Source organism: Pristiophorus japonicus, chromosome 3 (assembly GCF_044704955.1).
Source record: "Pristiophorus japonicus isolate sPriJap1 chromosome 3, sPriJap1.hap1, whole genome shotgun sequence".
NCBI classification, from domain to species: domain Eukaryota; kingdom Metazoa; phylum Chordata; class Chondrichthyes; family Pristiophoridae; genus Pristiophorus; species Pristiophorus japonicus.
The window spans coordinates 246,442,461-246,467,449 of record NC_091979.1 but is presented as its reverse complement, the minus strand read 5'-3'; the positions used below and the strand labels follow the sequence as shown (position 1 = coordinate 246,467,449).

At 46.6% G+C, this 24,989-nt stretch overlaps 1 protein-coding gene across 1 annotated transcript in view; it reads right to left on the bottom strand.

Annotated features, from left to right (window-relative positions):
* Positions 1–24,989, bottom strand: part of cfap58 (cilia and flagella associated protein 58) — a 249,312-nt gene that overhangs the window by 199,280 nt on the left and 25,043 nt on the right. Inside the window, exons 4-7 of the mRNA XM_070874957.1 lie at positions 21,130–21,286; positions 14,882–15,076; positions 12,813–12,950; positions 9,424–9,583 (exon numbers count right to left, since the gene is read on the bottom strand). Of these exons, the coding sequence (XP_070731058.1) occupies positions 9,424–9,583; positions 12,813–12,950; positions 14,882–15,076; positions 21,130–21,286 (650 nt within the window). The remainder of the gene's footprint in view (positions 1–9,423; positions 9,584–12,812; positions 12,951–14,881; positions 15,077–21,129; positions 21,287–24,989) is intronic.

Here is a 24,989-nt window from a genome sequence, read left to right as displayed (position 1 = left end):
CAGACCCTCCTAATACTGATTAGTTCATTACCTTCAGCATTGTGTGCTGACCACCTATCTGACTGCTCTTTGCCTGCTACAACTCTATATCCCTTACAGTTTATACAGGTTGAACCTCCCTTATCTGGGACTCCCTTTTCCAGAACCATCCCTTGTCCGGCACCATTCCTGGCATGCGCAGAACTTCGACATGAACAAATTGAAGTCCTTCCTCTCTGCCGACTTCCGCAATCGTTGGCTTGACTCCGTGATCCACCGCTTCCCCCCACCCCAGCCCGCCACGATCTCTCTGCTGCACTCCCAGCCCCAAGCTAGCCAGCCCCGATATCCCCTTGCTCAGTACCTGTACCATCCAATTTAATGTGATCTCCCCTCATCCGGCAAAATCCCTTATCCAGAACAGGCCAGGTCCCGAGGGTAAGAGAGGTCCAACCTGTAGTAACGTATTTTTTGGACCGTGAAGGCGGCAAATATCATTTCATGTTTTACTATGGTAAAGGCACTGGATAAATACAAATTGTAGTACATTTCGATATAAATTCACTTTAAGCTTTTACAAATGTTTTTTTCTCCCCTACCCCTTTCTCTCTGCTCATCACAATGAGATCTCCACGTAGAAATGGAACTCTTCCCATTTCAAGCACCCGATGTCAGCATCATGAATACCAAGGTCAGGTATAGCACTGATGCTGAGATAAGCTCATTCCACTCTGCCCCATCAAAGTGAGTCGGCTGCAATGTAAGAAAAGTGCCTCAATGCACCACTGCGGCATTTCTGTTCCATTTCCCACCACCACCATCCATGGGCTTTTATGAGGACTGGTAAATAGTGCCAAATGAGAGGTAGTTTGGTACTGTGGCCAAAACGAACTAGATATAGGACTCTTATGGCCAGCAGACAGAGCAACCTTCCATTCCAACAGCCAAGCCAGGATAAGAATCCAAATGCCAAAGGTAAAGGCCAGTGTCTAACGTAGCATCCAGTTTCACAAATGCATTTTTATTCAAAATTCTCATCCTTATTTTCAAATCCCTCCCTGGCCTCGTCCCTCCCTATCGCTGTAATCTTTTCCAGCCCCACAATGCCCCGAGTTGTCTTCGCTCCTCTAATTCTGCCCTCTTGAGCATCCCTGATTATAATTGCTCCACCACCGGTGGCCGTGCCTTCTGTTGCCTAAGCCCCAAGCTCTGGAATTCCCTCCCTAAACCTCTCCGCCTCTCTACTTCTCTTTCCTCCTTCACGACGCTCCTTAAAACCGACCTCTTTGACCAAGCTTTTTGGTCACCTACGCTCATTTCTACTTATGAGCTCGGTGTCAAATTTTTATCTCATAATATTCCTGTGAAGCACCATGGGACGTTTCACTATGTTAAAGATGCTATATAAGTACAAGTTGTTGTTAATGCTTTTCCTCGTGAACCTTTTGCCTGGCTCACAGTATTATTCAAAACAAAAATTATGTTTAAAAAGAAATGTTTGGAGGCATAATGCTAAGGTACAAAGAGGTTATATATAAAAGTATTTATGTCCTGGCGGTTCACCACGACCTTCTCAAGGGGTATTAGGAATGGGCAAAAATTCTGGACTTGCCAGCAACGCTCACATCCCATGAATGAATTATAAAAAAACCTACACCTTTATCCAGGATCATTGAAATCTAATGGTTTATTGATACTATATCTTGTATAATAGAACATTTAAATCTGAACTGCAGGGAGAAAACAAACTTTCTAATTGGATTTGAAGGAGAAGTATAATTCTGAATAATTATTTTCCCCAGAGTTCAGGAGAAAGTGACTTTCACTTAAGAGCTGCACCTCTCAGCAGATCTCGCAGCTGAACTTTATTGAAATATTTAAACAAAATGACTATATTTTTGATGACTTAGCACGTTAAGCTGTGGATGTGTGACTTGCATTTCTTGGAGCTCATGAGCACGCTTCAGGTTTTTGGTCTGTTCCAACTATCAATATCAGAATTTACAAATTGATCAGTAACAAGAAATATCAGTGGCCGGTCTCTTAATCAGCTGCCAGTGTTGCGCTTGAAATGGTTCATCATTAAAAGTCTCTCAGTTGTACGCAATAAATATTTCTTTGTTGCTCCATTAACTGAGGCCCAATGAAAGCTCAAGACTCCTGACTACTAGATTTCTTACTGATAAATCCAATAAGGAATTCAGGAGCAACTTCTTCACCCAGAGTGTGATTGGAATGTGGAACTTGCTACCACATGGAGTAGTTGAGGCGAATAGCATAGCTGCATTTAAGGAGAAGCAAGATATTACAGGAAGGAGAAAGGATTAGAAAGATATGTTGGCCTCAATTTTGGCCCAGCCTGTTTTTCGGTGCACATACCAGAGTTGCGTCATTTTTCTCCGTTCCGAGGAGCGCCGAAAAATTTTGTAGCCATTTTGGCCGCTGTCCGGCCTCTTCCCTGTAGTCGTGCACCGTGGCCAGTCGAGTCGGGGTGGAGCCAACGTTCTTTGCCGAAAACTGTGCCGGGACGTCTGCACATGAGCAGTGGAGTCCACTGGTGATGTCTGTGCATGTGCAGTAGCTCCTCGCCCCCAGCCTCTCCGTTTGTTTGCTGCAGCCTCTCCGTTAATTTGTTTGCTGCAGTCTCTCCGTTAATTTGTTTGCTACAGCCGCTCTGTGGGCCCCGATGCCAGCCAGTTGAACCACTCCTCGCCCCCAGCCTCTCCCTTTGCTTGCTGCAGTCTCTCCGTTAATTTGTTTGCTGCAGCCGCTCTGTGGGCCCCGATGCCAGCCAGTTGAATCACTCCTCGCCCCCAGCCTCTCCCTTTGCTTGCAGGAGTCTCTCCGTTAATTTGTTTGCTGCAGCCGCTCTGTGGGCCACGATGCCGGCCAGTTGAATCGCTCCTCGCCCCCAGTCTCTCCCTTTGCTTGTTGCAGTCTCTCCGTTGAGTTGCTTGCTGCAGCCGCTCTGTGGGCTCCGATGCCGGGCAGTTGAATCGCTCCCGCCCCTAGCCCAGACCGAGTGGCCTCCTGGTACGATTTCTAAGAGATCAATTGCACCGGGAGGCCACTTGGCCAGGGCTAGAGGCGGGCGGGCAGGAGAACTGATAGAAATCATCGGCAGGCAGGAGCACTATCAGTTCTCCTGCCCGCCCGCCCCTAGCCCTGGCGGTGTGGCCTCACCAAGGCCCTGTACAACTGCAGTAAGACCTCCCTGCTCCTATACTCAAATCTCCTCGCTATGAAGGCCAGCATGCCATTTGCTTTCTTTACTGCCTGCTGTACCTGCATACTTACCTTCAATGACTGATGTACCATGACACCCAAGACTCATTGCACCTCCCCTTTTACTAATCTGTCACAATTCAAATAATAATCTGCCTTCCTGTTTTTGCCACCAAAGTGGATAACCTCACATTTATCCACATTACACTGCATCTGCCATGCATTTGCCCATTCACCTAACCTGTCCAAGTCCCCCTGCAGCCTCTTAGCATCCTCCTTGCAGCTCGCCCTGCCACCCAGCTTAGTGTCATCTGCAAACTTGGAGATATTACATTCAATTCCTTCGTCTAAATCATTAATGTATATTGTAAATAGTTGGGATCCCAGCACTGAACCCTGCTACACCCCACTAGTCACTGCCTGCTATTCTGAAAAGGACCCGTTTATTCCCACTCTTTGCTTCCTGTCTGCCAACCAGTTCTCTATCCACATCAATTAATTACCACCAATACCACGTGCTTTAATTTTGCACACTAATCTCTTGTGTGGGACCTTGTCAAAAGCCTTTTGAAAGTCCAAATACACCACATCCACTGGTTCTCCCTTATCCACTCTACTAATTACATCCTCAAAAAATTCTAGAAGATTTGTCAAGCATGATTTTCCTTTCATAAATCCATGCTGACTTGGACCAATCCTGCCACTTGTTTCCAAATGCGCTGCTATTACATCTTTAACAATTGATTCCAGCAATTTCCCCACCACTGATGTCAGGCTAACCGGTCTATAATTCCGTTTTCTCTCTCCCTCCCTTTTTAAAAAGTGGGGTTACATTAGCTACTCTCCAAGCCATAGGAACTGATCCTGAGTCCATGGAATGTTGGAAAATGACTACCAATGCATCAACTATTTCTAGGGCCACTTCCTTAAGTACTCTGGGATGCAGACTATCAGGCCCTGGGGATTTATCGGCCTTCAGTCCCTTCAATTTCCCTAACACCATTTCCTGACTAATAAGGATTTCCCACAGTTCCCCCTTCTCACTAGACCCTCGGTCCTCTTGTATTTTCGGGAGATTATTCGTGTCTTCCTTAGTGAAGATAGAACCAAAGTATTTGTTCAATTGGTCTGTCATTTCCTTGTTCCCCATTATGAATTCACCTGATTCTGACTAAATTCACCTCAATCTTCACTAATCTTTTTCTCTTCACATGTCTATAGAAGCTTTTGCAGTCAGTTTTTATGTTCTCTGCAAGCTTACTCTCATACTCTATTTTCCCCTTCCTAATTAAACCCTTCGTCCTACTCTGCTGAATTCTAAATTTCTTCCAGTCCTCAGGTTTGCTGCTTTTACTGGCAATTTATATGCCTCTTCCTTGGATTTAACATTATCCCTCATTTCCCTTGTTAGCCACGGCTGTGCCACCTTCCCTTTTTTATTTTTTACGCCACACAGGGATGTACAATTGTTGTAGTTCATCCATGTGATCTTTAAATATTTGCCATTGCCTATCCACGGTCAACCCTTTAAGTATCATTCACCAGTCTATCCTAGCCAATTCACGTCTCATACCGTCGAAGTTTCCTTTCTTTAAGTTCAGGACCCTAGCCTCTGAATTAACTGTGTCACTCTCCATCTTAATGAATAATTCTACCATATTATGGTCACTCTTCCCCAAGGGGCCGCGCACGATCAGATTGCTAATTAATCCTCTCTCGTTACACAAGATCCAGTCTAGGATGGCCTGCTCTCTAGTTGGTTCCTCGACATATTGGTCTAGAAAACCATCCCTTATACACTCCAGGAAATCCTCCTCCACAGTATTGCTACCAGTTTGGTTAGCCCAATCAATATGTACTCAGTCTAACAGTTATTGCATACACAACATTTGGCGACGAGGTAACAAAAACCTTTGCATGCAAAAATGAGCACAATTGGATTGTTGGAGCGATTTGTGGAAGGAGAAGATTGGGCAGACTTTGTAAGCCGTTTGAGCCAGTTCTTCGTGGCCAACAAAATGGAGGAGGTCGGCGATGCAGATCGGCGCCGGGCAGTGTTCCTCATAGTTTGTGGTCCAAATATTTATGGTCTGATAAAGAATCTACTCCTGCCTGTGAGTCCAACAAAGAAGACATATGAAGAATTGTGCACACTGGTACAGGACCGACGAAGGCATCATCATCTCGAGATACAGACTTTACATGCACGTTCGCTCAGAGGGTCAGAATGCGGCGGAATTTGTTGCTAACCTGAGACATCTAGCGGGACCGTGTAAGTTCGGGGCTGTGTTGGCAGACATGCTGCGGGACTTCTTTGTAATCAGCATCAACCACGAGGTGATCCTGCATAAACTACTGGCGGTGGAGGCGTGGGACTTGAACAGGGCCATCACGATCGCTCAGTCATGCATGACAACAGATAGAAGTATAAAGCAGATATCAGTGAAAAATCGAAATTTGGCAAGTACTGTAAATATGATTGATTTGGCGTTCGGCAGAGCGGAACATGGCAGAGCCTACCCGACTGCGTACGCAAAACCTGTGGCTGCCCAAAGTCCGCCAGCGGGGATGCATCCGATTTCTCTTGTGTTGGCGTTGTGGGGGAAATCACTGACGCCAGCAGTGCCGATTTAAGCAATATAGTTGCAAAGGCTGTCTGAGAGTGGGGCATCTCCAGCGCAAGTGTCCGCAGATGAGCAAGCGTGCTGCGACACACCACGTGGAGGATGATAGTCAGACTAGCGCAGATCCGGATACGCAATCCGATATACCAGAGGAGGAAATGTATGGACTGTACTCGTTCCTAACTAAGAGCAAACCGATAATGATCAACGTGAAATTTAATGGGTATCGATGGAACTGGACACAGGGGCGAGTCAACTGATAATGAGCCAGAGGGCATTTGACAAGCTGTGGGATACTAAGGCTGTGAGGCCTTGGCTGAGTCCAGTAAATGGCAAGTTGTGCACCTACGCCAAAGAACTCATGAAGGTGATTGGCAGTACCACAATTAATGTATCGTATGACGGTATGGTTCACGAGTTACCACTATGGATTGTCCCAGGCAATGGCCCAATGCTGTCCGGCAGGAACTGGCTTGAAAAAAAATCAGATGCGATTGGAACGACATCAAGGCGTTGTCGTTGGAGAAAGATGCATGTACCCAAGTACTGAGCAAGTTCCTCTCACTGATCGAACCAGGGATCGGCAACTTCACGGGAGCCAAGGTGCAGATCCACGTGGACTCGGATGCAAGACCCGTCCATCATAAAGTCTGGGCAGTTCCGAATATGATGAGGGAGAAGATCGAAATTGAACTGGACAGACTCCAGCGTGAAGGGATCATATCACCGGTTGAATTTAATGAATGGGCCAGCCCCATTGTGCCTGTGCTGAAAAGTGATGGCGCAGTCAGAATCTGTGGAGACTACAAAGCTACGGTCAACAGGGTTTCAAAACAGGATCAGTACCTGTTATCGAAGGCTGATGACTTGGTTGCAATGCTAGCCGGGGGGAAGTTTTTCACCAAACTGGAGTTGACGTCGGCCTACATCACACAGGTTGAGACATCGAAGAGATTTACGTGCATCAACACGCATAAAGGACTGTTTATTTATCACAAGTGCCCTTTTGGAATTCGCTCAGCTGCAGCAATATTTCAGAGGAACATGGAGGGTCTACTGAAGTCCGTTCCCAGAACCGTCGTGTTTCAAGATGACATCCTGATCACAGGTCGTGACTCCGAGGAACATCCGAACAGCCTGGAAGAGGTTCTACATCGTCTGGACAAAGTTTGACGCAGACTGAAATGCTCAAAGTGCGTCTTCATGGCACCAGAGGTCGAATTTCTGGGGAGGAAAATTGCTGCTGACAGCATCAGGCCCACGGACATGAAAACCAAGGCCATCAAGAATGCATCCAAGCCACGGAATGTGATGGAGCTGCGTTCGTTCCTGGGTCTACTCAACCACTTCGGTAACTTCCTACCTAAATTGAGCACCTTATTAGAACCACTGCACATGCTGCTAAGAAAAGGCGACAACTAGGTGTGGGGTGCGTCTCAAGGCAGAGCTTTTGAGAAAGGCACTAATCTGCTTTGCTCTAACAAGCTGCTGGTACATTATGACCCATGTAAACATTTAGTATTGGCCTGTGATGCTTCGTCATATGGAATTGGTTGCGTACTCCAACAAGCTAATGAGTCGGATAAACTTCAACCAGTCGCGTATGCTTCAAAAAGTTTGTCTAAAGCAGAAAGAGCCTACAGCATGGTAGAGAAAGAAGCATTAGCCTGTGTGTATGGGGTTAAAAAGATGCATCAGTACCTGTTTGGTCTTCGGTTTGAACTGGAGACAGATCACAAGCCGCTCATTTCACTGTTCTCTGAAAACAAAGGTATCAATACCATTGCTTCATCTTGCATCCAGAGGTGGGCGCTGACATTATCCGCTTATGATAATGTCATTCGCCATAGACCTGGCACCGAGAATTGTGCCGACGCTGTTGCCCACACCGGAGGTGGAAATGCCACAACCGGCGGACCTATTGTTAGTTATGGATGCTTTTGGGAGTGAAAGAACCCCTGTCACGGCTCAACAAGTTAAGACCTGGACCAGCCAGGACACGATTTTATCGGAGTGAAGAGTTGCATTCTCAAAGGTGATTGGTCTGCCATGCCCAAGCAAATGTGCGAAGAGACCAAATTTTACATTCGTTGCAAAGACGAACTGTCTATTCAGTCGGATTGTATACTGTGGGGCAATCGTGTGGTTATGCCCAAGAACGAGAGCAAGAAATTTGTACATGAGCTACATAGCACACATCCCAGCACTGTAATGATAAAAGCCATCGACAGGTCTCATGTATGGTGGCCTGGAATTGACTCTGAGCTGGAATCATGTGTGCATCAGTGCAACACTTGCATGCAGCTCAGCAAAGCACCAGCAGAATCGCCGCTGAGTCTGTGGTCGTGGCCGTCGAAATCATGGTCCAGGATCCACATAGACTTTGCAGGTCCCTTCCTGGGGAAGATGTTTTTAGTTGTGATGGATGCATATTCGAAGTGGATAGAGTGTATAATCATGTCATCCAACACATCCACAGCTACCATTAAGAATCTCGGTGTCATGTTCACGACACATGGTCTGCCTGACATCGTTGTTAGCGACAACGGATCTTGCTTCATCAGTCAGGAGTTTCAAGAGTTCATGAAACTCAATGGTATCAAACATGTAAGGTCAGCACCGTTCAAACCTGCATCCAATGGGCAAGCAGAACATGCTGTCCAAATCATAAAGCAGAGTATGAAGCGAGTAACCCAAGGGTCACTGCAGACCCGCCTGTCATGCATACTACTTAGTTACAGGACAAGACCACACACGCTTACCGGGGTCTCGCCTACTGAACTAATGATGAAGAGAGGTCTTAAGACCAAGATATTTATTGTACGCCCTGACTTGAATAATCATGTTGAATATAGAAGACAAAGTCAGCAAGGGTATCACGATCGTGCAGCTGTGTCATGCGATATTTCTGTAAATGATCCTGTATATGTTCTGAATTATGGTCAGGGTCCCAAGTGGATCGCTGGTACTGTCATGGCCAAGGAGGGCAACAGAGTATTCATTATCAAGCTCAAAAATGGACAAACATGCAGGAAACATATGGATCAGACAAAGCTGCGGCACACAGACGAACTGGAACAGTCGGAGGAAGAGACAATCGACGATCAACCAAAATACCCCCAGTCATCTGAGGACTCAGTGGTTATCAGTCAATCGGGACTTTCAATCCCTGACATGGCCATTGCCACTCCCACCAGGTCAGCCACCCAGCCACCAGTCACAACAGACTCTGAACACTCACCCAAGGTTGGAGTTGAACTGAGACAGTCAACCCGGGAGCGTAAAACACCGGACCGTCTCAATTTGTAAAAGACTGTGTTAATATCTCAGAGGGGGATATTGTCATGTATGTACTTTTGGGATTACTAGCCACTAGATGGCATCACTGTTGGAGGCCATTGGGCTGCACGCATGGGTATGCAGCCCAAGTATAAAAGGCCAGCCATTTTGTATATTAGTCACTTTGGGCCTTAATAAAGCAGAGCCAAGGTCATACCTCTTGGAATTAAACAGTACTCAGTCTAACAGTTATTGTGTACAACATCTTTAATACAAGTTTGCATCATACTATATGTTTGGCAAGCAGAGCCCCTACCTTTCTCCAGGGAAGCAGTGAGGTTCTTCAAATTTTCCCGCTGGTGGTCAAGGTCCAGTTTCTGATCCTCTGTCTGATGCAACCGCCGCTGCAGCACCTCCCTCACCTTGGTCAACTTGGCAACTTCCTGACGCAACTGAGCCACGTCGTCCTCTTTGGTCTAGATCAGAGGACAGCAGTGTAATTGTTTGAAACAGGCCTGTTTACAAAGAGGTAATTTGTAGGAGCTTTATTCCGTCCTGCTCAATGTATTACTTTTGTTTCTCCCGAAGGCCGCGACTCATGGTCAGTCAAGCATGAACACGACAAAGACCGGTTGAGGGTTTCGGCAGCAGATGGGCTATGACAGGGCCAAAGCTGGCGAGGCTACTGAGGTGGAAGTAGGAGGCCTTTAAGATGGTGAGCATATTGGGTTAGAAGCTCAGCTCAGGGTTGAATAGGATGTTGAGATTATGAACAATCTGGTTCAGTCTGAGATAATAAAAGAAAGAAAGACTTACATTTATATACCGACTTTAATGACTTCAGGGCATCCCAAAGTGCTTTACAGCCAAGGAAGTACTTTTAAAGTGCAGTCACTGTTTTAATGTAGGCACACGGCAGCCAATTGCAAGGTCCCACAAACAGCAATGAGACAGTGACCAGATAATTTGTTTTAGTGAAGATGATTGAAGGATAAATATTGGCCAGGACACCGGGGGAAAATACCCCTGCTCTTCTTCGAAATAATGCTGTGGGATCTTTAACATCCACCTGAGAGGGTAGACAGGGCCTCGGTTTAACGTCTCATCCGAATGCCGGCACCTCCAAGTGCAGCACTCCCTCAGCACGGCACTGGAGTGTCAGCCTGGATTATGTGCTCACGTCCAACAACCTTCTGACTCAGAGGCAGGTGTCCAACCCAATGAGCCACAGCTGACAAGGGATGGTCATAATGGTCAGGATGGAATTGGTGGCGAGGTTATTAAGTTTGTGGCAGGGGCAAAAATGATGGCTCCAGCTTTCTCAATGTTTAAGTGGAGGAAAATTGCCACAGTCGCAGCTAAATATCGGAGAAGCAGACTGGCAACACAGAGGCAGTGAAAGGATCGAGAGAGGTGGTGGGGTAGTTGAACTGGACGTTAGCATATTTATGGAAGCTGGCCCCATGTCTGATGGTATTGCCAAGGGAAGCATTCAGGTACTCCAGCGGTAACAGCATTTCCTTTGGTGGATATGTTCTGGCTACGATCGGATAGGCGAGAATGGAATTCCACTGAGCTGGTGTGATCAACTGTGCCAAACGCTACAGATGTCAAGAAGTTATGATGCACCTTAGGCAAATTCACAGAAGACATCATTTGTGACTTCAGTTAGGGCCATTTCAGTGCTGTGGCAGGGAGGAAACCAGATTGGAGAGATTCACACATGGAGTTGGGGGAAAGATTATTTGGAAGGTAACTACATGTTAAAGGATTTTGGAGACTAAAGGAAGGTTGGTGATGAGGTAGAGATGATGCAAGGACATGATGAAGGGTCAAAGATGGGCTTTAGAGTAGGGAGCTATGACAGTTTTCAAAGGGAGGAGAAAGAGAACCAATTACAATGTCAGCTAATATGGGGTCCGGAAATGGAACTTGAGTGGTCAGCAGTTTAGAGGGAATAGGGGTCAAGGGAGCATGGGATGGATTTCATGGACAAGACGAGCTTGGAGAAGTCATCTGAGGAAATGGGAAAGAAACAAGAGAAAGGCTCGGTTCAGGGCTAGGGCAGGGGCAGCTTGTGGGCTGGTTTGGCTTGGTGGGTAAGGGGAAGGGAGGACTCAGCAGAGGCGGCTGAATGGATGGCCTCGATCTGAGTGCATGAGCTCTTCGCATTTGTTCTTGAAGTAGAGGGTGGAGGGGGCAGGAGAGGATTAAAGATTTGGTTCATAGTGGAGAATAGAAGCCGGAGGTAATCTTTCCTTTCCAGGGTGATCCTGGACTAGTGAGCGGATTTAGCAGAGGAGATTGAGACCTGGTAGCGCTTGATGTGGTCCAGACAGATCTGACTAGATCAGCTGTGCGCCAGATACACTCATTACAACAGTGCCTTCAAACACTTCAAAAGTACCTCATCATAGGAAAATGAGACAAATGGCCTCTTCAAGGTTGTCCCATCACAACTGCATGGCACAAGTATTCTGCCCCCTCCCCAGGAAAACCCCCAGAAATCCATGGGCAACGTAAAGGGGGCAGAAACTGAGCATTAACGGATCTGCGCCTATTTTCCTTTCCTTTGCACCTAGAAATTGCATGTCCCCCAGGCACACAAAGTGACTCTCCAATGTCTTACAATGAACTTACAAGGCAGTAGTTTAATGTCCCAGTCTTCCTGATGTTTATATGTTAATTGTTTTGAAATTCATTCTTGGGACATGAGCGGCACTGGCAAAGCAGTATTAATTACCCATCCCTAGCTGCCCTGAGGGCATTAAGAGTTCACCATTTAGTGTCGGACTGAAGTCACATGCAAGAGTAACATGTCCCTCCCTGAAGGGCATTAGTGAACCAGTTGCGTTTTTACAACAATCCATGATCATTTGTTTCTGGTGAGAACCCATATTTACATATTTGCTACGGTGAGAATTTTGTAGGCAGGAGATTCCTGGGAAATTGTTCACTTTGTCAGGTAGATGTCCGTGTCGTAGCTGTACTGGAGCAGCTTGGCTAGAGGCGCGGCTAGTTCTGGAGTGCAAGCCTTCAGCACTACAACCGGGATGTTGTCAGGGCCCATAGCCTTTGTTGTATCCAGTACGTTCAGCTGTTTCTTGATATCATATGGAGTGAATCAAATTGGCTGAAGACTGGCATCTGTGATGGTGGAAATCTCAGGAGGAGGCTGAAGATGGTTGCAAACGTTTAAGCCTTGTCTTTTGCACTCACGTGCTAGGCTCCGCCATCATTGAGGATGGGGATGTTCATGGAGCCTCCTCTTCCAGTTAGTTGTTTACTTGTCCACCACCAGTCCCGACTAAATATGGCAGGACTGCAGAGCTTTGATCTGATCCATTGGTTGTGGGGATCGCTTAGCTCTGACTATAGCATGCTGTTTAGTAGGCATGTCGTCCTGTGTTGGCACCTCATTATCACCTGTGCCTGGTGCTGCACCTGGCATGCTCTTCTACACCCCTCATTGAACCCGGGTTGGTCACCTGGCTTGATGGTAATGGTAGAGTGAAGGGATATGCCGGGCCATTCATTAAGTACAGATTGTGTACTTAATGAATGGCGTTTCAGAGATTTAATGGATCTTGCAGTCAGCACAGGCACAATGGGCTGAATCGCCCCCTTCTGTGCTGTATGATTCTATGATGTATGATAGGCTTTACTTTATCGAGCTAAGTTAAAAGGAGAGGAAATAATACCTACTTTAAGATCAACCAGCTTCTGCTGGTTTTCAAGAGTCAATTGGTCAATGATAATAACTTGTTGCTCATTCTCCTGTTGAACCTTGAGAAGTTTGTGAGTAAGTAGTTCCAAATCTTTTGCAGCTCTTTCATTCAAAATCTAGTAAAGGAAAAAGAATAGCAAGCAACTAAATTAAAAAAGTAATTATCTCTCACACAGAATTTACATTTTGTGCACGACAGATTTTAATTAATTCCAAAAGAGGACTGGCTGTTGAAGTGGGTTGGGCTCTGGCCTTTTGTTTTTGAGATCTAGGCTCAAATCCAGTCCAGACCACTGGGATGAATGTCTCTTCTGTCTCTTGGTTGTAAAAATCAAGGAGGTTTTGAGGTATCCTTGAAAAATTTCCTCTGCCCACCTGGGGATCACCTGCCATGTAGGAGTTCCGAGTAGAGCGCCTGCTTTGGGAGTCTTGTGTCGGGCATGCGACACCTGGGAATCCCTGGCCAAAGACTGCCCTAAGTGGAGGAAGAGCATCCGGAAGGGCGCTGAGTACCTCGAGTCTCGTGGCCGAGAACATGTGGAAAACAAACGCAGGCAACAGAAGGAGTGTGTGGCAAACCAGACTCCCCACCCACCCTTTCCTTCAACCACAGTCTGTTCCACCTGTGACAGAGACTGTAATTCCCGTATTGGACTGTTCAGTCACCTGAGAGCTCACTTTTGGAGTGGAAGCAAGCCTTCCTCGATTTCGAGGGACTGCCGATGATGTAAAAATCCTATCTGAAACGAGTCTGGCCCTCTCATCCCACTGTGCATGGGTCCACAGCACAAAACTTCTCCAAATTGCCACTAAGTTGGCAATCTCATTCTAAAATCCAGCACAGACTTGATGGTCAAATGGCCTTTTTCTGTATTATGTGCTGTAACATTCTCTGAAATTGCGCTCCTGCATGCCTTCCAGTGGAAATTGGAAAGGTCACAGACAGGGATGTAGTGGAGAATACCTTTCTGAGATTAAGTTTAGGCGCATCGTCGGGGCAGAGTAAGATAAGTTTATACTCTGCAACTAACTTTTCTGCATCTAACCTGGGAGTGCTCAATGCTGGTACTTGGCATCTGAAACAGAAATTAAATCCTCTCACCTTGCGGAGCACAACATTCACAAAAAAAAACTAATTTAAAAAAAGAGAAGTTCTTTTCAAACTTTTTGGATGGAACATGCTTACAGCGAAACAACTGATAGACTTTGATAAAAAAGAATCAGCCTTACACTTTTAATAACATGTTTTTACTTGCCCTATTGATATTGGGATAGCTTTGCTTCCATTATCTTCCTTTCACAAGAGAAGGAAAGAGGAAACAAAGTACTGAAACTGGCAAATCACACAGCTACAAAGGCTGTGAAGAGACAGAAAGTGAGGGGAGGAGAGGAAAGACAGAGGAAGAGAGCCAGAGGAGAAAGGGAAAGCAGAAAGGAGAGGAGAAAGAGGAGAGTCAAAGAAGAGATGAGGAGAGAAGGGTCAGAGGAGGGTAAGAGGAGAGTCAGAGGAGAGGGAAAGGAAAAAGAGAAGAAAAGAATGAAGAGAGAACTGTACCATAATGTAACCAAGGAGCTATATTTTTATGGCCTCCTTGCATCGTTGCTAAGTTAGGGAAGGCACAGCTCCATTTACACGTAATCAAGAACCTGCATGAATTACTAGTCACCAATCTCGCATGCCAGCGCAGTTTTGGTCACTGAAAATGCAGCTCCTCTCAATCATTAATATGTGAATAGTGGCACACCAAGCCACAGGGATTATATTTGAACTTCAAAAGCTTACCTTTTTGGCAAGGTTTTACACCAGCTGTGTGTACAGTAGAGCCGATGCACACAATTACTGATGTGAGACTATCCTTTCCAGATGGTTTCATGAACAAGGCACCAATCTGCATTTGCCTAGTGTACTGCACTGCTGGTGTTGGCTCTCTGCCCGTGAAGGCACTGCACCTATGCCAAAAGCAATATCCCCGATTCCTGTCCCCTATATTTCTGATTAGTTGTTTCGAAGGCCGATGGTAGAGCTGGGAGATTGTGTCCCGGTTACCTTTTGTTCCTTGAGCTGCTGGTCCAGTTTCTGATGGTCGTCTTTGGTCTTCTGCTGTTGTACGATCAGCGATTTGACCTCAGTTTGATTATCATCCAGTTCTCCCTTCAAGCGTGTCAGTTCTTTCGCCAGTTTCTCTTTCCGTCGAACTTCCCGGGAAATTTCATTCTCTCGCATCTGTATGTCGTGCTGAAGCTACAGTTAAAAAAATTGGTGCCGGGCGATGGGCATCGAAAGGAACATGCATTAGAGCTCCGAGGATAACATGTCCATTTAAGGCTAAAGAGTTGCCTTTATAAATCACATAGTAATTCAGTCTCCATTGATAATATAATAACTGATGCCACAAGAATTACAGACACCTTAGTGCACAACAATATGTAGTCTCTTTTCAAAGTCAAGTTTGAAGATTTTTTTTTTAACTTTTCCATTAAGATGTGCCACTTATGAATATTTTTTATTAATCTAAGATTTCAGAGTCTACATTAATTTATTTTTAATGAATTCATTCTACTCCAGTGATTCAACTGGCTGGCTGGCAAATTACTTACAGTTCAGCACCTTAAGAACATTATTTTTTATAAACAGCGGTAGTCAATTTGCTCGAAAAAACTATTTCAAATTCAGCCCGAGGCAATCTCTAACATGACTAACTGCTATAGCATCTGAAAATAGAAGCCTCCAAGCTTATTAAAGTGCAAGGTGATAGCAGCCCCTAGTCCTGTGTCTCTGTAAACAGACACCGTAGCCCTATCAACATGGCTGCAATATCTTAAGTTTCTAGATTGTCAAAGTAGTGTGACTTGCTAACTCTTTGTTGAGGGGCTATTCGCGGGAATATTTCAGCACGCTGCACCAGGAAGCGATGTGAAGTGATTCCCCACACGGGAGACCTTCTGTGTTGCTGTGGTCAGCTAGCAAATGGAGGAGATTACCAGGGCTGAAATTCTGTGGGGGTTCCACTAGTCTTCCACCGTCACTCCACCCGGAAACTGGTGAAACCCTAGCGGAAATTCAGTCCCACTGCGTAGAGTATCACGGGATTGAATAAAAGGCATTGTCGTGCAAATTTAAGAGTTCTCTAGATGTCGGGGAAATAACATTGCCTTGCTTTCTCTCACTAGAAGGCAAGAAAAGGAACAACTGAATCTCAGTTGTCAAAATATCATAGCTGGCAGGCCAAGACGAAGGACCCCAGAGACGCATGGAGCATCAAGTCTGCCAAAGGCCAGAGGTGATGGGGGAAGCAGACTATATTATGAATGCCACTGGTCTAACATGATTATGGTCACTGTCAATGGTTGTTTGTTATCTTGATCATTAGGCTTTGCTGATAGAAACTGGTAACAGATTAATAATACTAGATTTGCCTATCTTTATAATCCCCATAACATCAATTTTTCCAAGTTGCATTGTGATGCATGAGAGGTGGAACTAAGCCACCGTTAAATGTCACATTAACTGTAACACTATCTGTATTATTGTCAGGAACATTACAATAAAAGCAGATTATATCAGAGGAGTCCCATCATCACGACACATTTTTGTGTAAACCAGTTAGAAATTATGATAATGTTTATTTATTTTTTGTCTCTTCTGTATTCATCATCATCATAGGCAGTCCCTCGAAGCGAGGATGACTTGTTTCCACACCAAAAAGGGATGAGTTCACAAGTGTTTCAATGAAGGACCTAATATTCCAGATCCCGAACTACATCTTGAAGGGTGGAAGAAGCCTGTGCTTGGAATTTTTTTAATATGTGGCGGCCGTTGCACACCAGCCACCACATGGGCTTGACAGAGCTAGGTCTTGGTCCAGTGGCAAGGATTAACCCAGACGACTGGGGACCAGCTCTGCTGCATGGACCTAGTGCGCACACATATAGCAGTGTGGGCTGGTCCATGCTGCCGCTGGGCCCTTGCATCTTCTGGGCCCCAGACTCACGCTGCTCCTGGGCCCCGATCATTTCCATCTACAAACTCTTGCCCCTCCCTCGCCCCTCGTGCTGTGCCTGCTCGCACTGCAATGAGCGACCTGACTTCGCAGCCTATATTAACCTGATACAAACACCAAGCTGCCTTGACCTGATGCGGAGGTCATTTAGCTGACTCACGGGGTTAGACACAGTTACTCCGGTCCGATCATGGCATCGTCACTCACCGTTTAAAATAAAACATTTAGAAAACAATTACAGAAATAGGTAAAAAAAAGTCTCCGTAAATGTCTAATGTTTAAATGGAGTATCGACAGTGACTATTTTAAGGTTAATAATTGAATTATTAAAAGACTGATTGACCTTCTGTGACATTATTCAGACAAAAGTAAAAAAAATAAATCAGGAGGCCGAATTTGCCCCCCTACTAAGAGTAGGCGCACTCACCGTTTGAGAAGCTTTTTCTCTGCCCCAATCCATGGGGTGGAGAATCGGACGTGGCCACCCATTGTCGGGCCGACCTTGGAGTCGGCCGACAAATAAAATAAAATGGCATCCGCAGCAGTACGCCCTCCCCATTAAGTTTCGGGGAAAGCTGTAAGTGGCACCGATCGGTGGCGGCGGTGCTTCCGTGAAGCAATTCCACACGGGGCAATTTTCCACGGTGGTCGGAAAGGCGGTCGCCGCTGGTCGGAAGGGGACTGGCGTGTGCCCGACGTGGTGGCAGCACGGGTAATGGGCCTTAGGGAGGGGGGCAATTGTGGCCACCATGTCTGTCTGGAATTGCTTCTACTCGACTCCCACTCAACATTCCTTCTAAGCTGCGCGGCTGCACAGGTGTCTGCTGGTCCTGCGCAGCCTGGGACCGGCTTTTCCAATGTGATATTTCGAGCATGCATAAAACTTTGAATGAACTGCGCAGCCCATTAAAGGGACTACGCACCCCCCAAAAAATATGGGGAACATTGCTTCCACTCACATTATTTTTTGTCTCTATCTCTTGTGTTTTTTGCCTTCAATGTATTTGTATCTCTCCGGCTCACTCACGTTTTCTCCCATTGAGTACTCTGTATCTCTCTGCTTGGCCCTGACTGTTTCTGTAGGTACTTGTGCTTGAAACACAAAAGGATAATATGCAGGTACAGCAAGTGATCAGGATGGCCAATGGTATCTTGGCCTTTATTGCAAAAGGGGATGGAGTATAAAAGCAGGGAAGTCTTGCTACAGCTATACAAGGTATTGGTGAGGCCACACCCAGAATACTGCGTGCAGTTTTGGTTTCCATATTTACAAAAAGATATACTTGCTTTGGAGATAGTTTAGAGAAGGTTCACTAGGTTGATTCTGGGGATGAGGGGATTGACTTATGAGGAAAGATTAAGTAGGTTGGGTCTCTACTCATTGGAATTCAGAAGAATGAGAGGTGATCTTATCAAAACGTATAAGATTATGAGGGGGCTTGACAAGGTGGATGCAGAGAGGATGTTTCTAGGGGGCATGATCTTAGAATAAGGGGCCGCCCATTTAAAACAGAGATGAGGAAAAATTTCTTCTCTCGGAGAGTTGTAAATCTGTGGAATTCGCTGCCTCAGAGAGCTGTGGAAGCTGGGACATGGAATAAATTTAAGACAGAAATAGACAGTTTCTTAAATGATAAGGGGATAAGGGGTTATGGGGAGCGGGCAGGGAAGTGGAGCTGAGTCCATGATCAGCCATGATCGTATTGAATGGCGGAGCAGGCTCGAGGGGCCTGGCCTACACCTGTTCCTATTTCTTATGTTCTTATGTATGTCTCCAAGCTTCTGCATGCTAATCTGTTTCTCTCTACAAATCTTTTCTCTCTCTCTCTCCCTTTTGGCATGCAGTGAAACCTGTAAATTAGAGACAGCGAAGGGACTTGCATCAGGTGTCCTTTAGTATCTTTACTTTCAAAATGGTCATGGTAAACCGAATGAGCCACATATCCCGGGATTGGGCTGTATCTTCTGCAGCATTCCTTCTTTTCTTCGCTCTCACCTGGGATTGTGCCTAAATCTGGAGCCCTGCCAGTGGGATGTGATTTCAGTTCTATGTTTTGTTTGTTGGGTTTCCCAGTTCATTGCCATCCTGGGCTCCTATTCCATTGATGGAGGGATGTACTGATTCTGGGATCTGCTACTTTGGCAGCTTGCACTGTTGTGCGATAATTTCCAAGAATCAGGAGGCCTCCTGTGAGCAGGCGAAGAGGGGAATCCGAGAAATTACAGCACAGGATGAGATTTTGAGCCTCAGTGCTGGCGCTCTCTCCTGTAACTACCACCCCCTCCCCAAGATCCTTTTACATTATGCTTTTTCAGATACTTATCCCCTTCCCTTTCATATTAAATATTTGTCTCTACCTCAATAGTCACATGTGGTGAAGGATCCTACAGTCTATAGCCCTCAGTTTAAAAACCTTCCTCCTCCCTTCCACTTGGTTCAGCCACTGTACTGGCCGCTCCTCTTTCAGTGCTGCTCCTGCTCCATATTATTGATGCAGCTTCTGGCTCTACATAGAAACATGGTACCTACCCCTATCCCCAACCATTTCCTGCCCTGCCCACCGCTGAGCCCCAATCTCCTGACTCCTAGTCCCCTTCTCTTTCCCCAGTCCTCCTTCGCTCCCCGAGACCTTATTCCCCAGTCTCCATCTCGACATAGCCCCCATTCCCATCTCTCCCTTCGAGCCCTCATTCACCAAGCTCTATCTCTTTTTCCCCCAATTTCAGACTCTTCCCCCCCCCCCCATCGATTTCACAGCTCCTCATGACTTCAGAGCCCTTCTCCGAATGCTGAGAGCGCCCCCCCCCACCCCGCATGCTGTGACCACCCCCCCATATCAGACACCCTCCTGAATGTTGACACCCACGATTCCCAACTCTCCAGCCCCCTCCTGACTATGCTCCATAGTAGTCACAGCTCTCTGTGGCGGTGTTAGGGTGACATAATGAAATGGGGGAGTGGGGTGGAGGGGGGGGGGACACTGTGGCGAGAAACTTAATGCAATTTCACCATATAAATAATCTAGAGACAGCGCTCTGGAGACCTATGCCCCAGTTTGCGAGAGTACCTGTCATTCTGGTGCAGTTTCTGGTTTTTGTGGAATAGGGAGTTAATTACACAGCATCCAGAGTGGCAGAGGAACCCCTCTATCCCTGGGGTAGAGCTGTGCTAGCATCCAATCCCAGAGACAGAGCGCGTTCTCTACTGCTATGGATGCTGGGTAAATAAATCTCCATTGCCTTAAAGCCGTTTTTCCACCTGTTGCCACCTCGCAATTACCTGCATGCTCCATTTTTTCAATTGCTAATGGTGGGATTGAAGGATTTGTGATTTCAAGGTGCAGCTTGAATCTATTACAATGTAAGATATTTGAGACTGTCAATATCTGTCTGGGGTCAAAATTCCATTTGCAACACCATCCGTTGGCGCCGGAGAGGGGCGGCTAACGGGTGGCTAAGGACTTACCGTCAGGGGGAGCGGGTTCTTCGGCTCATGAGAAATTTAGTTCAGAAGCAGCACTGAAAGAGAAGCTCAATGACCTCACTACGTGGGTGGCGGTAGAGCGCGCAGTGGTACCTCTTGGCGCCGCTCCCGCTGCCCACATAGTGAGGTCATTGAGCGTGCAACTCCTAGTTTTGCGGCTGCGAAATTAGGTTGGTATGGTGGCCCTACCTGCAGGCGTTTGTACAGCCTGGAAAAACTGTCGGGACATCGGGGATCCCAGGGCGGTATCATCCAGAGATCAAGGTAAGTTGTTAACTTTAATTTTTTTTCAGCATTTATGTGTTAATGGCACCAGTGGGGAAGTGTGGGTGTGGATCAGAGATGTTTTCGGAAACTTTTTTTTCCAATTTTTTCAACCCGTCGGGAAATTCAGTCGGCTTCCTGAACTACCGCTCTGTTGGCACCCGAGGGTGAGTGTGCAACGCCACTTTTAGTGCTGCTCTCTCATCTTTGGGCGGTAAAACTGATTTGGGCAGTTTGAGGTGGTAAAATCACCTTTCAGGCGGTGTCACCGCCTCCAAAACGGCGGTACTGAATTTCAACTCCTCTGTTTTTGCAGGTGTCCATTTTTTGGGGGTGTCGTTTGTACCGGTTTTAATGTATGTCGAACTCTCCCCTCCCTCACTGGATGCCTTGTTAAAAAATTTAAATAAGTGGGTGATCGTGACTCCCAAGAGATTTTATAAAGACATAAACCGATGAATAACCTGCTGACATTCACAGTCTGGGCTTAGGTATGACAAGTCGGCATCTTCAGGGGAACAGGATCGGGAAAAATCGATTACCAACCTGGGCCATGTTCTGATCAGCCTCTTCTTTAAGACGCTCAAACTCTTGCTCATTAGCTGCCAGCTCTGTCACTTTATCGCGTAAAATGACGATCTCTTTGAGCAGTTCATCTCTATCTTTAGTCAGCTGCTCTTGGATTCTCAGCAAATCATTAACACTGTACAACACAAAACACAAAGGGTTTTATTGCATTTCTCGGGGGTGGAGGGAAAACTTATATTTCAGATTTATCAAAGTTTGGCGCTTAAATATTTTTTGGCCTACCAGAATAGGACATGATTTCACTCATTCCAAATTAATAACGCGAATGGATACTAGAGAGACAAACAAGGGCTCCCAGCACAGAGCCTCAAACTCCTACCCAGGAGCCAAGAACAGAAAATCACTGAGAGTGCCTAATGGCCAGAAAATTGTGGAGAACAAGCCCTCAATTTTCCAATATACTCTCCCTGCTGGGAGCACAACTTTATGAAGTCAGCTCTTAGATGATACAGCTAAGCAAACGACAACAATCTTCGACATTTACATTTAGTTAGCCTCTCACCCTTCCCCTTCAGGCGCTGGATTTATGGATTGATGAAACAGCGCATTGGAGCATGGACACAAAGCACCATGAAGTGATGGGATTAGGATTTGATCTCCTAATTTTACTGCGTATTCTCGAATTTGTCAATTGGAAATGGGTCCGAGTCTTTTGGTGACAGCTTTTCCTCCAGTCTCACCCACCCTCAACCCTCACATTCTGCAGAGATGCCTGGGACCTGTAGGACAGCTGGACTACTCTGAAAAAGCTGTCCTATGGGTACCAGGGATCTTCCCACACGATGATGAAGATTGAGGGTGGATGAGACTGGAGGAAAAGCTGCTACCAAACTACTCTAACTCACTTCCAGTTCAGGAAGACCAAGGGCACAGTAGAGGTATGGTAGCATAGTGGTTATGTTACTAGACTAGTAATCCAATAGGCCTGGACTAAAGATCCAAAGCCAAGAGTTCAAATCCCATCATGGCAGCTGGGAAATTTAAATACAGTTAATTAAATAAAAATTTGGAATAAATAAAAAGCTAGTAACATAACTACCAAATTGCTGTTAAAAATTCATCAATAACGTCCTTTACATCCACATCCTGGTCTGGATATAAGTGACTCCATACCCACAGCAATGTCTTCTGCCTTCTGAAATGGTGGCTCACCTTCTGAAGGGCGATTATGGATGGGTAATAAATGCTGGACTTGCCAGCAACACCCACATCCCATGAACGAATAAAAAAAAAGAGCTTGCGAACTGGTTGCTTTTGGCTACAGGAGATGATTGAACTTGGGAGGAAAACATATGGGGCTAGATTTTACACTTTTGTGCAGATCACCCAAAAATGGGCGTTATTTCCGGCATGGGCGGTAAAAATGGGTTTTCAGATTGCCAGCTTCTCGCCCATTCTCAAAGCCCCGCGTCTCCATTTTTGAAATTGGGCGTTACAGCGAGCGATATGAAACGGGCGGTAACATTAAATCTCTCTGACCTCCTGCGTAAAGTGTCGCCGTACTTAGCAACGGCATGGCAACGCTCAATTCCCGCGATTCAGGAGGTCAAGGGTCATCATGACATGTGCAGAAGAGGAGACAGAGAGAGAGGGAGCTGAGAGGGACTGAAGGCGTGTGTGGCTGTGGTGTGTGCTTGTTTGGCTGTTGTGGGAGGCTCGAGGGAGATTCATCAGCAGCAAAAAGCCTACTAAGCACCAAGAACATAGTTGGCACCAAGTTTTTGGCCAACAAATAATATATAACATGGAAGGGATGGAGGAAGCCCTGGAGCTGGTCGCCAGGAACACTGGTGGCCGAGGGCTCCCAGTGGTCCCGGAATACGACACTGCGCCCCAAGGTGCCACACCCCCATTGCCAATCACACGAGAGCCAGCAGCAACACCTTGCTTCTGGCTCGGAGCACGTTCCCACCTCGGGACCGTCCTCTCCCGTATCCGTCCAAGCAGCGGTTCGGCCGTAATATCCCCCCCTCCCCCACCAATGAAGCATCGCCTGAGGAGCTCCTCAGCCAGGCGGCTTGGAGTCAGCAGGGGAAGGGGTAGAGGCAGGGAGGAGAAGCGGGGGGGATGGGAAGGGTTGGTTTTTACAGAAATACTTATGATTTCAGACAAATGTTCGGTTTAAATGTTTTTTATTTAACAAAAACTTGTTGCACATTGGCTCAGATAGCTGCACCGTTACATGCTGGTGATTCCTTAACGTCAAAGGGTATAATTACACTTAACTTCAATCAACTTAAACTTTCACTGTCACCAAGGTGATGCCCACCACTGATGTATGACCTGCACACCCAGCAGTGTGTCAGCTTTGTAAATACCACCAACGTTCTTTCAGGCAAAGCGATCATTGATGAGCTCCTGACGTAAGAGTCTTGCAGCTATCATGCCACCACGGGCCATTTCATGCGGTCTACAGGGGGGCGGGGGCATGGTTTCAGTGTCAGCCTGATTGTCTGAGCCGATGTCAGCATCCACCTCCTCATCCTCCTCTTTCTCTCTCTGGTGAGGTGGACTGTCAGACTCTTCTGGCAATTCTTGTCCCCTCCTGATAGCCAAGTTGTGCAGCATGGAGCACACCACCACGAATTGAGCTCCCAGCTCAGGGTGGTATTGGAGCTCGCCTCCTGAGTGGTCCAGGCATCTAAAGCGCTGCTTTAGCACTCCAATGGTTTTCTCCACGATATTGCGAGTGGCTCTATGGCTCTCATTGTATCGCCTCTCGGCTTCGGTGTGGGTGTCACGCAGGGGGGTCATCAGCCAGTTGGCGAGGCCATATCCTTTGTCACCATGCATCCAGCATTGACCTTGTGGCTGATTGTTAAACAAGTCAGATACAGTGCTCTCACGCAGGATGTGAGCATCATGGATGCTACCCGGAAATTTGCTGGTGGTCGACAACGAGTTGCTCATTCAGGGAGTGGAATCCCTTGCGGTTCATGAAACCCTCTGCATCCTGAAAAGGTGCCCGCAACGCCATGTGCGTACAATCTATTGCTCCCTGCACCTTGGGGAAGTTTGCAATTCTGGAGAATCCTAGAGCCTCTCACTCTGTGCCTCCCTGGTCATAGGGAAGCTGATCAAGTCCATCCTGCGTGCATACAGGACTTCAGTGACCTGTCTAATGCAGCAATGTGTGGCATGCTGAGACAGACCGCAAATGTCGCCAACTGAGGCCTGAAAAGAACCTGACGCGTAGAACGACAGTGCCGCGGTGACTTTGACCTCGACGGACAGTGCAGTACTGATGGTGCTGGCAGGCTGCAGATCTCCCCTTATCAGCTGGCATACCTCAGTAATAACTTCTTTGTGGAAGTGCAGTCTCCGAAGGCAGGTGGTGTCGGGTAAGTTGAGGTAAGACTGCTTCTCCCTGTACTTGCGGGGGGTGTAACATCTGGTCCTCCTCATCAGTCTGGCATGTCTTACATTGGGCACATAATGCTGTAGAGCGTACCTTCTGCCATCTCAAGTCTGCAACATGTGATTGGTCATCAAGAGAGGGTGAGAAAGGACAGGCCCCAAAGCAATAGCTATCTGGTTTCCACTGATTGGTCACAAAGAATGAATGTCACGACGAAGACACCTATTAAATTCCAATCGTTCACAGTATGATAAAGATGTTTGTTCAGATGTTCACATCACCTCCAAACACCTCCAGAGTACATCCAAACTCCCCCAAGGTTGAAGCAGAACAGCCTTTTAAAGAAGAGACATGTGATTTAGAACATGGCATCCATAATGCTGTGAGTAGTTCCGGTTAGTTCCACTTTTGCCGGGCGTTTTTTTGGGTGAGCGATATTGTGGGCGATATCTGTGCAAGG